Genomic DNA, 14336 nt, shown 5'->3' with positions numbered 1-14336 from the left:
TCTGAGTAAAGTTAACTTTGTCCTCAGGCATCATGGGTTAATGTTTAAACTACCTGGATTTGTTCTCAAAAAGGAATTCAAAGTTTCATTAAGTTTATAAAAGAGTGTGTAATTGTGAATGGAAAGGAAAACAATGACAGTTTTTTCAAGACATAAAAGTGCATGACAAGACAAAAATCTAAAAATGTGGTGTGTGTGCTAAACTTATCTGCCGGGAACAGGTTGTCCACCTGAACTGACAGACGAGGTGAGCATTAATCCCAGAAGCTTCCAAGAAGACCTGCAGAGATCCAGAGCTGAGGTTACAGAACCTGTTGCCATGACATCAGTCTGGTATCCACAAATCCATCTTTATGAAGGTGTGAGGAGAAAGACGTCAGTAGTCCTGTCTGCAGTTTGACATAACAAACCATTTAGGGGACTCAGCAAACAGGTGGAAGCAGGTGCTCTGGTTAGATGAGACAAAAAAATAAGTAAATCAGAAAATACCCTTCACACACATCGCCACCTAAAAACATGATGCTGCAGGGATGCTTCTCTTCTGCAGGGACAGCAGAGCTGGTCAGAGTTGATTGGAAGATAGACTGTGCTAAATTTAGGGTAAGCCTGGAGGAAAAGCTGTCAGAGGCTGCAAGACTTCAGACTGTTGTAAAGCTTTTAGCAGCTTGACCTTAAAGTGCAACTCAAAATAAACCTTTTTTTTTTTTTTTGCGGATATACTATAAAACCTAAGCTTAAGGGTTGTATTTTGATGTGGATTTTTATTTATTTTTCAAAAAAAAATTATGTGAAATTAGTTCTGCAATACTGGTCTTCAAACTGTGTTATTGCTGCCCTCTTGAGGTTGAACGGTGGATAATGAAGTTGAATTTTTCTATTGGGTTAAACAATACATGCTTTTGTCACCGTAGACCCGCATTGGGAGGGGGAAAATCCTCCACCTCAGAACAGTTCCATGGGGAAACTACCAGATGTCACTCACCAGATGAAACATGTTCAGGTCACTTTCCCTCCAGAAGCAAGGAGCACCACTATATTCAGTTAAAAAGTGTCCTTCACGCCTGACCTTGAGGAGGCTAGTACATGGGCAAGCTCAAGCCCGTGGTAGACCCATTCAGGTGATCCACTGTGTGCAGCTCGCCAACTCTCAGCCCCCGTCTGGGAAGTGGCTTCTGTGCAAGACGCAGGGCATCAGACTTCAACTGCACGACTCGCCAAGCCTTGAAAGAGTCCTGAACCGTAACTCATCTGTATCCAACCGCCCGCTGGGAGTTAGAGCACTTCGCAGAACTCAGTTCTTCACTCCTGAATTACCCGGCCAGTGCCTTCATATTCATCCCTTCATCATCCGCAGCTCTACTGGGTGAGAAGATGACGGCGATGCAGGTGGAGGCCCCCATGGTGTCCTGGATTGTTGATTACCTGACAGGCAGACCACAGTATGTACGCCTACAGAACTGTGTGTCTGACAGGGTGGTCAGCAACACTGGGGCCCCTCAGGGGACTGTCCTCTCCCCCTTCCTCTTCACCCTCTTCACCTCAGACTTCAACTACTGCACTGAATCCTGCCACCTTCAGAAGTTTTCTGATGACTCAGCAATAGTTGGCTGCATTGAAAAGGGTGATGAGAGTGAATATAGGACTGTGGTGGGCAACCTTGTCACTTGGAGTGAGCTGAACCATCTGCAGCTCAACGTGACAAAGACTAAGGAGCTAATAGTGGATCTGAGGAGGACAAAAACACCTGTGACCCCTGTTTCCATCCAGGGGGTCCCTGTGGACACTGTGGAGGAGTAGAAGTACCTGGGAGTGTACTTTAATAATAAGCTGGACTGGACTAGAAACACAGAGGCGGTCTACAAAAAGGGCCAAAGCCGACTCTTTTTTCTGAGGAGGCTGAGGTCCTTTAACATCTGTGGGACGATGCTGAGGATGTTTTATGAGTCTGTTGTGGCCAGCACGACCTTCTTTGCTGTCACATGCTGGGGCAGTGGGCTGTGGGTTGAGGACAACAGACTGAACAAATTGATCAGGAGGGCCGGTGATGTTGTGGGGGAGCTGGACACTGACGACCGTGGCAGAGAGGAGGATGCTGTCCAGGCTTAAGTCCATCTTAGACAATGTCTCACACCCTCTGCATGACACACTGACCCAGCAGAGGAGCTCCTTCAGCAGAAGACTCCTCTCACCCAGATGCACCACAGGAAATCATTTCTACCTGTGGTAATCAATCTCTACAACGCCTCCCTCAGAGATTCAGACACCCCCTCTGTAATTCTGACTCAAAATGGACATTTATTCATTCTTTTGCACATTATTATTATCACTATTTTTTTTAGATCTATCTATATCTATGTTTGTATATCTGGAGTGTGTAACGAAAATAATTTCCCCTTTAAAAATAAATAATCCCCTTTAATAATCTGGGATTATTAAAGTATTTCTGATTCTGATAAATACTTTAATAATCCCAGAGGGAAATTAAACTCTGGTGTAACTCATGGGGGTTTCTTCAACCAGTTGTTGTAGATGCTGATGGCAGCAGGTAGGTAGAGGTCTGTCTCCCAGCGGTTCTGGAGAAGCTTCTGACTGAAGACACTGTTGTTGTACAACCGTCTGATGAAAAGGATGCTCAGGGGTGGCCCGTTTCTCCTGAAATCTACAATCATCTCCCTTGTTCTAAAGGTACTATCCCTGATCCCACACAAACTCAAACCATGAGAACAGTTTAGTTTTAACTATTAGCCCATCACCTTTTCCCCATGAGTTCCCACTGCTCATGTCTGTTGGAAACTCCCACTTTGGTGAGATCTTTTAAAATGTGTCTGGAAGGTGGGCTTATGTCTTTAAACATGCAGCTAGCATTGAAAAGTTTAAATCAAGGCTTATTCATGTGTTCTTTCATGTAGTGTAACAAATGCAGTCATGGTTTGCTTGCAAAAACGCATGCAATTTCTCTTCATTACGTTGTTTTTCCTTCATAAAACTCCAGTGAAACATTTTTGAAGTTGCAGATGAGAAGGTATGAATACAAGGCATAACAGGTGGAGACGCTTTCTTAGTGTGTACAGCAAGACAAGAAAGAAAACCTAACATTGAACCCATCTAAAAGTGTGGAAAATCTAGTTTTAAAATGTGGCAATGACACAGTTGCACCATGTTTCTGAATCAGCTCAGAATAAACCAAGCTTTGACTTATTTTTATACTTGACCTTTCACAACTGTGCAGCTAGATGTCACTAAATCCTAATCAATTCTCTTCTATTCAGGGAATAAAGGCATTTGCATCCACACTTTTCCCTTCATTAAAATGTCTTTGAAAATGTTAGTCAACTAAATAATTCTAGTTTTCTTTGAAACTGGTTGCATAACAATTTCCCCCTGGGATTATTAAAGTGTGTCTGAGTCTGTGTCATAAAGTTTAACACAACAAAAGCTTCTGATCATTCCATAAACAGCCCACTGTATGAAAACCAGCCCAATAAAGTCAGGAAAAGCATATATTGCATATTTTATACTAAGTATTAAGACCAGAGACTTTTCGCAAATCAAACTTTAATTAGAAGTTCTTTGTAAAACTGAACTGAGATTTTCTACTGATTTTAAAATGGGTATATCTAAAAGCACATATTTTTACAGACATTTGACATGTTTTTACAAATCCAAACTGAACGGTTCCAGAAATACTCTATAGGTTAGGAGGGGTGAAGACCATCAGATCATTCGGACAGGTGGACTGGCGTATCCTGTCCTTCAGGGCCGGGGTGAAGAGAAGCAGGGCTGACTCTGCCGTCTGGACCTAAACATAAACCAAATGTGTTTAAACTAAAGAAAAACAAACGCTTGAAAGAATTAGTCATAACTAAACCATTAAGAACTGTTGTGTGTTGATTTAAGTTAGTATTTTGTTTCCTATAGAAAAGAAAAAAGGGAAAAAAGTAACCTGTGGTGACTGAGGAGTAAACACCGAAGACACCGTTGACAGTGCTGTGATGACAAATGAGCAAAAACGTGAACAAACTGTTTCCCCAAAGCAATCAGAAAGGCAGCAATAAGCAGGAATTATGATTAAATATCAAACATTTAGTCTTCATACAGCCCAATTTTTTTCGTGTTAAAACCACAAACTCTGGTTTTGGTTTTAAATTTATTTGAGGTTGAGTTTTGTTTCTACAAATAGATACCTGACATTTAAGTTTGTGGTTATAAGCCAAAGTAAAAGTTGGGGGGCATGGAGGTGGATTCCTGCTTAGTGAAGCTTTAACCAGCTGGTGGTCATGCTGTGATCTTTCAGTCATTTTCCAAACCTGGCTCCAGATGAGTCAGCAGCTCTTCAGGTTGTCCTCTAGGACTCTCCATCTCCACATCTGCTCCCTCAGATGGCAACATCTCCATAGCAACAGTGTCCCCCGGTGACAGACTACACCTCTGTGACGGCTGGAGATAACGCTCAAAGTCCAAACCAGGAAGTTCCTGCAGGTAAAGAATTATCAGTGAGTCTTCTCAGACTCGGGTTTATGAACAGGACTTCATAAATACAGGAAGAACTGGATCGTACCTCAATGGCCGACCCATCTGATGCGGGAGAGACAGACCGCTGGGCCTCCATGGGGACCAGCTCAGCAGGAGATCCACAGGGGGACAGAGTGAAACTCAGGGCTGATGGAGGCTGAGGAGTCAGCTGGACTGGAGCAGGAGTTTTGCACGGTGTCTGGGACAGTCTTGGTGAAACATCCCCCATGTCTTCAGATGGTCTGAAGTCCATCTTTTCTACAGAAATAGTTGGAAGCTCATGCTTGTGTGCGCCCAATTCAGCAGCAAAGGCAGCTTCTTCCAGCTTAGGGAAACTTTCTGCATGTTTGGGACTTTGGCCTGACTGGGCCTCGTCTGAAAGAACTTCTTCCACCGCAGAGAAACACAGAGAGAGCTTCACCGCGTCATTCTTCTTCTGCGAGGCCTGAGGAGTGCCTCGCTGGGACTTTGGTCCTGGGGTTTTCTCTACAGCGAGGGGGGGTTTTCCAGCAGAGAGGCCAGGCTGAGCAGGGGAAGCGTTAGCGTGAACACACGTCTGGGCCAATGCAAGCGACCGCCGAGTGACTCTTCTGGGCGTGAGGTAACTTCCCTGAGGAGAAGCGCGGGGCGGGGCAGCAGGAGTTAGGCAGCTGGATCGCCGTACTGAAAACACACATGTACACCGGCTGTAAAGAGGAGTCAAAAGAAGGAACTATAAAGTGAAGCTTTATTTGTCACTCACTTGATGGTTTTGCTGGGCTCTCCACCTGGAAGAAACCTCCATCAAAGACAACAGTTGGACCTTCTGCTTGTGGCTGCTGACTGCTACCAGCGTCGTCAGTGTTGGCTTCATCCTTCCCTGCTTTCTTGGCCTCAGCTGCCTGCTGCTGGGCTCTCATTGCTGCTTTTACAGCAGCCAGGCGAGATTTGGCTGCAGCCTTGTTCCCTGTTGGCTTGGCAGGAGCTGCTGAAGTTTTCTGAACAATAAATAAGAGGAAAAATTAAGATTTCCACTGGTTTAGCCCTAACCTTCTATACCAAACATGCAAATGAACACAAAACAGAAACAGACACAAATGCACAGGTCAGGTTTACAGTTGGTTTTGTACTTCCAAGCTTTTAAGTGAATAGCTGACAGTTTCCCATTCATACCCAGGAGTTACCAGGTGGTGGAAACAACACCTTTCACCATCTGAGTGGTTTAAAGATGAAGTCAGCAGAAGCTGATTAGAAGGAAGCTAAACATAAGCGCTGAAAGGTGTTTGTTTTATCCTTTGAATACCATTTTTTTGGACCACAAGGCACACTGGACTATAAGGCTCGCTAAATATTCTTTCCAAGTGTGTAACATCACTCCACCCCTCCACGTCCACCGCTCTCTATCCATCTCTGTCGGGAGGATGGAGTAGTTGGACTACAGTGCTCTGTTTCTAACATATAGCCAAAATTAACATAACTTTAATATATAATTAACTTACCAGGTTTATTGTTGCTAGTGCGTTCTCCAGGCTGCCTAAAGACTCCCACATACTCAGGTGTACTGTCCTCTTACTGTGAGCTTGGTGGACTCCACTCTGACTCTACGTGGATGTTTTACCCTTCATAGTTCAGCGTACTGTTGCCTACATTTCTTGTGATAAATTCCTACAATTCCCACACTTTCTGCCAGTGGGATGAAATGGTGGAATAGATGGTAAAATGTGTGATTAGCTAGCTGAGCTCCTAGAGCCTAGAGTTTCTTTTCCAGCAGGCTCCCACCTGTCAGGGAGAACAGAGAGGGGACTGTGATGCTGTGTCTGTCCTTGCAATTGCCTGCTTGGAGCAGCTCAGTGTATCAAGCTTGGTGTCACATATAAAACAGTTTGATGTAAAAACCTCTTGCCTCTGAGAAGTTTATAGTCTGACACTGCACACGCAGTTGTAAAAATTGAGTTCTGCATGTACCTGAATGCGCAGAGTTCGTGCAGAGTACGCGCGGACCTCCGCGGAGTGATGTACACCTGAGCATGTGGAGGCCTTTATATGATTACACTTCTAGTTTTAACATTACAGTCAGGCCGTCTTGTAGACAGCTCAGGGGTCCGATCAGGTAGTGACACAGTGTACCGTAATGCTCTGGTAAGCAACGAAGCCGCTCCGCAGTCGTACTTGCATATTTTAACAGAATTTTTTTGCGTATTGTACCACATCAAATCGGTCAGTAAGCAAAATGGTAATCATATATAAGACCCACTGGATTATAAATTGCAGCATCAATTTTAAAAAAAGAATTTTATATGTGCCTTACAGTCCGAAAATATGGTACATTTGAGATCTGTTTCTGATCCATTTATGGGGTCCATTTACTAAACGCAGAAATATTTACCCTGGACGGTAAAATTATGTTGCGACTCTGAGCGCTCTCTCCCCTGGCGGGAGTGGCAGTTTACCACTGAGCTATATTATACACTGGAGTGCTAATAGCCCTCTGTTAGAAGGAGTCGCTGTGAAGCCACCAGATTGGTACTTCCTATTTTCACACAGTAACTAGAGAATATGTGCGCTACAGCATCAGATAACGAGGATTTTCTCATGTTCAGGGGGGACTCCAAGCCCCCCTTGTTGAATAGTAGGGGAAACACTGATATTGGTGAACATTCACTACAGAACTGTTACTTTCATTGAAGTTACTCAAGCCTTTTCACCTTGATCACTTTCCTCTGTTGTGGTGGGCGTTTAAGTTCCTCCACCCAGCCTCGGCCCTCTGCTTCTTTGAGAGATTCAAACCTCCTGTTGACGTCTTCCACCTGAAAAGTACCACACGTGTCGTTATGATGCTGTTTTGAATCAGAAACCAGTTTGTCTCTATCAAATGACCGGTACCTGGAAATAAACCATGTCCCAGAAACCCTGCAAGTCGGTGCAGGTGGTGATCTTCTCCCCACGGCCCAGTTCGCAGTCATCCACCAGACCACTGAACTGCTTGAAACGCTTCTTCATCAGCAGCCTTGCTTGGCCGATTGCTGTGCGCATTTGGTCTCTCACTATCACACAAGAGTAATAATGGCACTGAGCGAAAATGGTTCTGTTAATCAAAGTTCTCCATATCCCTTCTGGTGAATAGCTGACACTCACTCTCTTCTGGGATGGACTCATCCTCCACTTTGGATTCCCAGTTCAGGCAGAGATTTGTTAGTCGCTCTGTCTCATTGGAGACTGTTGATCTGAACAAACCACAAAGAACTCCTTTCATTTTCTCAGCCACGCTACGGAGAAGATAGCGATGTAAAGATTTGAATTTGAAACCAGCGCTACCTGAAGTAAGGAACATCGTGCTTGGATTCCTGGGGACTGCCTGAGGTTGAAGGGGCAAACGTTGGAGAGGCATGAAGAGGAGAGCAGCGAGGAGTCTTTGTGGGACTGGGCTTAGCTGGAGGCTCACCACTGAATACTGGGGCTGGTGGAAGATTGAAACTGGAACTGGGTGGAAACAATCACAGCACAACGCTTAGATTAGAACAAGTTGACAAATGAAAACTCAATTTCTATAAGGAAAAAAAAAAAAAAAAAAAAAGCATCCCAGTTTTTCTAATGGTACCAACATCACATGCAGATGTTAATCCTGATTTAGTGGGCATCCCATGACCCCGCACCCCCACGGTGGTGGAATACCTTGGTGTGAGGAAGGCATCTGCTGAACGAGGGGTGAAAGGCTCCAGCTTGTAGGACAACAAGCCAGCAGGGGCCTGAAAGACAAAGCCTTGTGGAGCGAATGAAGAAGAATCCACAGCAGGGTCAGCTTCCTGTTCAGCCTGGTTAACCACCATGTCCTTCTTCTCAGGACAACGAGTTGGGCTTGGAGGACAAATTCTTTTCTCTGGTTCCTGGACCTGAGGCTCCATGAGCTCAATATCCTGCAAAAATAAAAATGATTGTTTCTCAAACTTTGACCCCAACGTAACCCTGCGTTACGAGACACTGACAGAAAACACTGACCTTGTGGTCATCTGGCTGGGCTGTGATGCTAGGAGCTGCAGAGATGTAAATCCAAGAATTTATACTAAATAAAACCTGTTAATCAGTCTTTATACAGGTCAGATCCATGGGGCAAAATATGATGTACCTTTACAGTTCCTTACTCCTCCAGCAGGGGCAGACAGGAGGCTGACACCAGTTCTGCTCCTTGTGGTTCTCACATCTGAAAAGAGGCCGATTTAACCGATTTTTAGTTTCCTAGAGCAAACTTTTTTATAGGAAATATCTAAAAGCAAACTGACCCTGTACCAACCAGCTAGAGAGCCTGTGATTGTGTAACGTGTACCTGCACATTTGGCCTTAGGATTGTCTTTCGCCAAAGGAGGTCTCGTAACAGGAGGCCTGTTGGCTGATCTGCTTGATAAAGCTCGTCCGCCTGGCCCTGATGGAGCAGGATAGCCTGACACACAGGCACTGATTGAGATGCTAATACGGAAACACAATAGCTGCTGCTGAGGTCATATAATGTGCGACGCGTTACCTGCACCGGTCCTGGTGGAAGCTGGTGCAAGTGTGACAGGAGCTGCACGACTCCTAGTTAATCTTTCAGCAGGAGGTTGGACTAAAAGGGAAGAAAGGGAAAGTTAGGTTGTCAGTTAACTCTTCATGTGCATCTAAAATTAAAATATCATGAAAGAGTAATCTGATCAATAAAGTTCTTAGATTAATTTTGCACAGTGATATATTTTAAGTAAATGGAGTGAGTTTTTATAGCACTTTTCTAGTCATACTGATCATTTACAGCGCTTTAGACTATCGCCACAATCGCACACATTCATACACCTATATGCAGATAGGCAACCTGGGGTTGAGTGCCTTGCCCAAAGGCAAATTGACACATGACAGGGGAAAGCTGATATCAAACCTAGATGACTACTCTGCCCACTGGGCCAGTTGGCCCAAAGCTCCTTGACCAAATGTACGGGATGATGGGGCTGATAAAAGTTGGAATCAAACCCACAACCTTCCAATTTAAAGATGACAACAATACCCAAAATGTAATGCATTTAATCAAAAAACACATGACAACCAGAAATGGATATATTAGCGGTCTGAAAAGCATTTTCTGGACAGTACATGGACTCCATACTTGGTCGCAGCTTCAAAGTCTCGTCCACCACACGACTGAAACAATATCGACACTGGGGGCAGCGGCAGGAGCTTCCTGCTCAGGTGTTGCAGTAGAGCGGCTGTGCTATTATGGGATGACTTTTCGGTTTTGCAGTACGCACACTACGGCATGTTTTCTTTTCCGTAAAGTTTGAGGTTATTCCAGTGTTTCTGTGGGCTTCATGCATTTGGCATCGACCTTTCAGCTGCACAGGCCATCATTAGCAGAAGTGAGAGTGACGTGCTACACACACAAACCAGCTGGCTGGAAGATTGTGTTCTGAATAGTTCAACAATAACGAAAACTCGAGGCAGATAATTTGCATCGAGGATTTTTAGAAATGGAGGGACTAAAATTATTTGATATAGCTTCAGCGCTAGTTCTCTAAGTACGGAGTCCAGTAGGTCAAAGGACTGGAGTGTGCATAGAAGCTCTTCCTGGTACACAGCTAGGTAGCTTGCAGCGCAATGATCTGGGTGCAGCATCTTCTTCTGCATTGGAGGACCACTTTGACAATGGAATCAGAGACTTGTCTCTAGGTTTAGATTCTACAGAGCTGGGACTGCAAAGGGTTTCAGGTTCTGGCTGTAAATCACTGGAAACATCAACAATAATCTTAAATATTTTCTAAACTTCTGCAAATGATGAAAAATCTCTGCTTGACCAGCAAGTTCACAAACATTTACACATAAAGAGTGCTTCCTTATTGGCACGTCAGCAGAGTATCTGGCACTACTATGAATGCTGGGAAATGCAGTCTCATCAGTCCCTGTGTTTCAGAAAGCTGGACCAAACACCACAATTCCTCCATACTCTGGGACCTTGATTTCCAAATACAAAGCAAACCCTCATTTTCTCCAAATAAAACACTTGTGATACCATCCCCAGTTGAGGAGTGGCCCAACAGAAGGAACGCGACAGATGTAGTCCATGTCTCGGGTACCTCCAGAAACCAGTGTATGCCCTGTGAATCTCCCCAAAACTTGTGAATAAACTTTGCTTCACCCTAAATCTTAAGGCTGCAGTTATCCCTGTGGTTTGTGTACCTTTTTCTCGCAGGGTTCCCTTAATATGATTGGATGCAGCTCTCCACAGCGGCAGCTATAACGACGAGCTTTTGTTACTAAAGAACGTCAGCAGAGTCCCACGTGATTTTTTACAGGAGGACATCTCTTCATAAAATTCCTTTCATTGATCTAGTTTTTGAACTAACCAAAAATACATCACTCCATGCATAACAGTCTATACACTGAGTCACTTTTTGAACTTAATTACTAAGTAAAAGTACTACAATAACTCTACAATGTGTCTACTACAAAGACACTGACATTTTTGGATGATAAAGGATGATATTTTAAAAAAAAGAGGTGCTTGCACCTAATTTACCTTTGTTTGCCCGAGTATTTGGATGTATCACCACAGGCTGCGTGAATATTAGCAAAAGATGATCAATAAAACATGCATCATGTTTCATTTAATGTATAAAGGATGAACATGAGAAAATGACTGTTTACCTTCTGTGGTTCCTGCCTGGCCTGTTTCATGGATCGTGTGACTCTGGTGTTCTGGAGTGGAGCCGTATTCCCCTTATTCTGAAAGATAACCATCATTGGGTACATGAGTTATTCTCTTCAAAAGACATGCACAAAAGTTATTTTGCTCAGCTCATCAAATAAAAAAACAACCCAAATAGGTTCAGAATAGGGAGATCAGCACCTCCTTAGGTCTCGATGAGGCTGGTGGAACCACAGGCAGCGGAGCAAACGTAAACGAGTCCTTTGGTTGATAGAGCCCAATCTTAAAAACTCCTTTAGACTCCTTTTCTCGTCTTTCCTTCTCCTTCTTCAGAGCCTTCTGCTCTTTCCAGCTCTGAAGCCGTTTCAGCCTATCTAGTGCTGTAGCTGTGGGAGAACAAGTTTGTAAAGCACAAATTAGTGTTAAAGAGGCCTGCAAAAAAAAAATCCAATCAGTCAAGTATTTACTAATAGATAAAGTAATCATAGATAACACCCCCTAGATTATAAGGCACACCATCAATTTTTGAGAAAATTAAGCATTTAGGAGTGCCTTATGGTCTGAAATATACAGTAGTGGGGAATATCTGCATATAACAGATCAAATGTGAAAATGTTGGCAGGATGTCTTCAGCATTTTGAGTTAATTATAAATGGTTTCGTCACTGTGTGTGTGTTTGTGTTCAGGCTCGCTTTCTGTGACAAAGAGGAGGAGACGACCTCACTCTGGGAGAGCCGTAAGTTAAAGGCTATGCTTTAACTTACATACAAATAATTTTGCTGTGATCAAAACTCCACGATACTATACTTAAAAACCACCCTCAATTGTTCCAGGTATGGCAGAGGAAAAATTACACTCATAGCACTCTAAAGATCAGTCTAGTCTCCCATCCACATCTCTGCAGTGTTTCATCACAACGTCCCTTATGTCATTTGAGTTGATTTACATAAATGGCCCCTAGCTAATAGAAACAGGAAAACCCAAAAGCCCCCAGGCTTTAGTTTACCAGGGTCATACAAAGCCTGGGGCTTTTAATGGAAGAGGGGCTAATCTCTCTAGAGATGGCCAACTGTTGAAACATTTGGTCTTACTTTTAGCAGCTTTAGCATTGATCTGCGTCTTCTCCTGAATAGTTGACAGATTGGTGGTAACCATGGAGGCGTCCAGGGAAGAGAGCTCCAGTTCTTGGAGTTTACCCAGCTGCCTGCGAGTGTTCACCATCCGTTCTCGGTTCTCCTTTTGGGACTGAGACCTCCTGCGGGACTGCTTTACCCTAAGCATCGACACACTTGCGTCCCGCCATCGCAGGTCAGCAAACTTGGACTCCATGTTGATGTATCTGAAGTAAATAAAACAGAACATGTGTAAAACTCTCAGCTTCCATGAATGTTAAAGAAATGTTAAACTGCAATGAACAACTGGTACACAGTATGTGGAACATGGACTAAATAGACAAAAAAAATGGATAGGTAGATGGCTGGATAAAGGAAAAACCATTAGATGAATGCATTCACGGGCCTGTCTTTCAGTGTTTAACCCTGTTAAAGGGGAGTTTTCCTCTCCACTGTTACTGCATGCATCCTGCGTATGAGGAATTGCTGCAAGTCAGTAAAAAAACACTATGTAACTGAATTATAAATCTGACTGCGTTTTGTTTTGTAACTACGATGAGTGGAAAGTCTGTAATTCCCTTTGAATCGAACTGTACGATTGGACAGACTATAGTGAAGTGGCTTGAGATTCTATTTTTTGAGGAATGAGTGCTAGATAAACAATATAAAAACAAATATTTTTTTTAGGATTCTAAAAAATAAAAATAAAATTTCAATAAATTCAGGAAAGCATAGAAACTAAGAATTAAACCGCTATTTATCTGATTTTGTATTAATCAACAATCTATTACCTGGGTTAACTTTGTCATTGTTAGATCAAAAGCTATTTCGCCATTTGACTAATTCAAGTAAATTTAAATTTGTATTATTAATAAATAAAGCATTGACTTATCTTTACCCCAATTTAAAAACAAAAACCTCAAGTTACACAAGAAAAACATTCCAACATCACAACAAGCCCTGACAGTTACATTCCCACAGTTGGGAGGAGTCCAGTGACAAGTGGAAAATAAAGAAAACATTTCCCCAACGATGCAATGAGCAAGAAATACCAGGGGAGGGGAGGGGAGGGGAGGGGGGAACCAAAACACAGTCTGATATGATCCCTACAGTAAGGCATGAAAGTGTGAAAGCAAATGGAAATCTATTCAGTAAAGGGTTGATTCTGGTGTTAAATCCAGGGGGAAATACTACGAAGTCAGTACATAAAAAAGGGAAGATATATTGTATCAACAATATATGTATCAACCTACAGGTAACCTATAGCTATAACGCAAAAATTCAGCAGGTAAAATCCAAGCCTGTAGTTTAGTAAAAAAATAAAAATAAAACAACAACAAACATAAGTGAATACAAAACTAAACAGGAAGTTAGTGCAGATCACTCAAACGCCCCACATGCAATAAAACTCACTTAAACCTGCTGCCATAGGTAAACATACATGTAAACAAACATAAAGCAGAATAAAAACTAGCCAGCGGAGCTGCCTGTAGTTATTTTCGCTATGTTGAACCACCACAGCTACCCTGAATAACCTAAAAGTAGCTGAGCGGCTCAGTCCGGCCAGATTTCTCAAAACAAACCACAGCGAACTTCCTAAACCTTAAACAGCCGTCGACAAACAATAAACACAGTAAAGTAATACTTTACCCAATTTCCTCCCTGAGAACAATGCACTAAAGTCGCCTTTTCTTTTCTAACCAGCTACTTAAAAGCAGCCCGGACCTAACGGACGGACTGAACGCAGCCTAAAACACAAACGCAACAATCATGGCGGTTGAATTTTCGAAAATCGGGTAAAGTGATTCTGATTGGGTGTTTGCCACGGAAACGTCAGCCTCGGATTCTACTTCTTCTATTATAAGGTTTTAGGCGGTTTGCAAAAAACTAAAAGTACGCATTACCGCCACCAGCTGGTACGGAGTGTGAACTGGAATGTTGCTAAAAACAAAACGCACAAAAGAAAACACGTTCTGTCAAACAGGGGCGGTTTTAGACAGGGGCCAACAGGGGCCAGCGCCCCTGTAGAACTGGTCCTGGCCTTGTTATGGCCCCCGTACTAAAGACATGAT

At 43.2% G+C, this 14336-nt stretch overlaps 1 protein-coding gene across 3 annotated transcripts; it reads right to left on the bottom strand.

Annotated features, from left to right (window-relative positions):
- Positions 1-3535: 3535 nt before the first annotated feature.
- dlgap5 (discs, large (Drosophila) homolog-associated protein 5) lies at positions 3536-14053 on the bottom strand. 3 transcript variants are annotated; one of them, XM_012849928.3, is made up of 19 exons: positions 13915-14053; positions 12244-12491; positions 11354-11538; positions 11152-11229; positions 11024-11060; positions 9008-9088; positions 8813-8926; positions 8615-8689; positions 8488-8522; positions 8164-8405; positions 7807-7971; positions 7627-7715; positions 7375-7535; positions 7197-7298; positions 5255-5489; positions 4559-5175; positions 4308-4473; positions 3944-3987; positions 3536-3799 (listed from the first exon to the last, which is right to left on the bottom strand). In XM_012849928.3, exons 2-19 carry the CDS (start codon positions 12479-12481, stop codon positions 3689-3691), a joined length of 2775 nt encoding a protein of 924 aa, XP_012705382.2. In that variant the 5' UTR covers positions 12482-12491; positions 13915-14053; the 3' UTR covers positions 3536-3688. The 3 variants fall into 3 exon arrangements, with proteins under 3 accessions (XP_012705382.2, XP_021164892.2, XP_035998308.1); XM_021309217.2 differs by lacking the exons at positions 11152-11229; positions 11354-11538; positions 12244-12491; positions 13915-14053 and having other exon boundaries at positions 8813-8908; positions 11024-11126; XM_036142415.1 differs by lacking the exons at positions 3944-3987; positions 11152-11229; positions 11354-11538; positions 12244-12491; positions 13915-14053 and having other exon boundaries at positions 11024-11126.
- Between the last annotated feature and the right edge of the window lie 283 nt (positions 14054-14336).

Source organism: Fundulus heteroclitus, chromosome 10 (assembly GCF_011125445.2).
Source record: "Fundulus heteroclitus isolate FHET01 chromosome 10, MU-UCD_Fhet_4.1, whole genome shotgun sequence".
Classification (NCBI taxonomy): domain Eukaryota; kingdom Metazoa; phylum Chordata; class Actinopteri; order Cyprinodontiformes; family Fundulidae; genus Fundulus; species Fundulus heteroclitus.
Note: the sequence above shows the minus strand (reverse complement) of the source record. Positions and strands in the feature narration are given on the sequence as shown.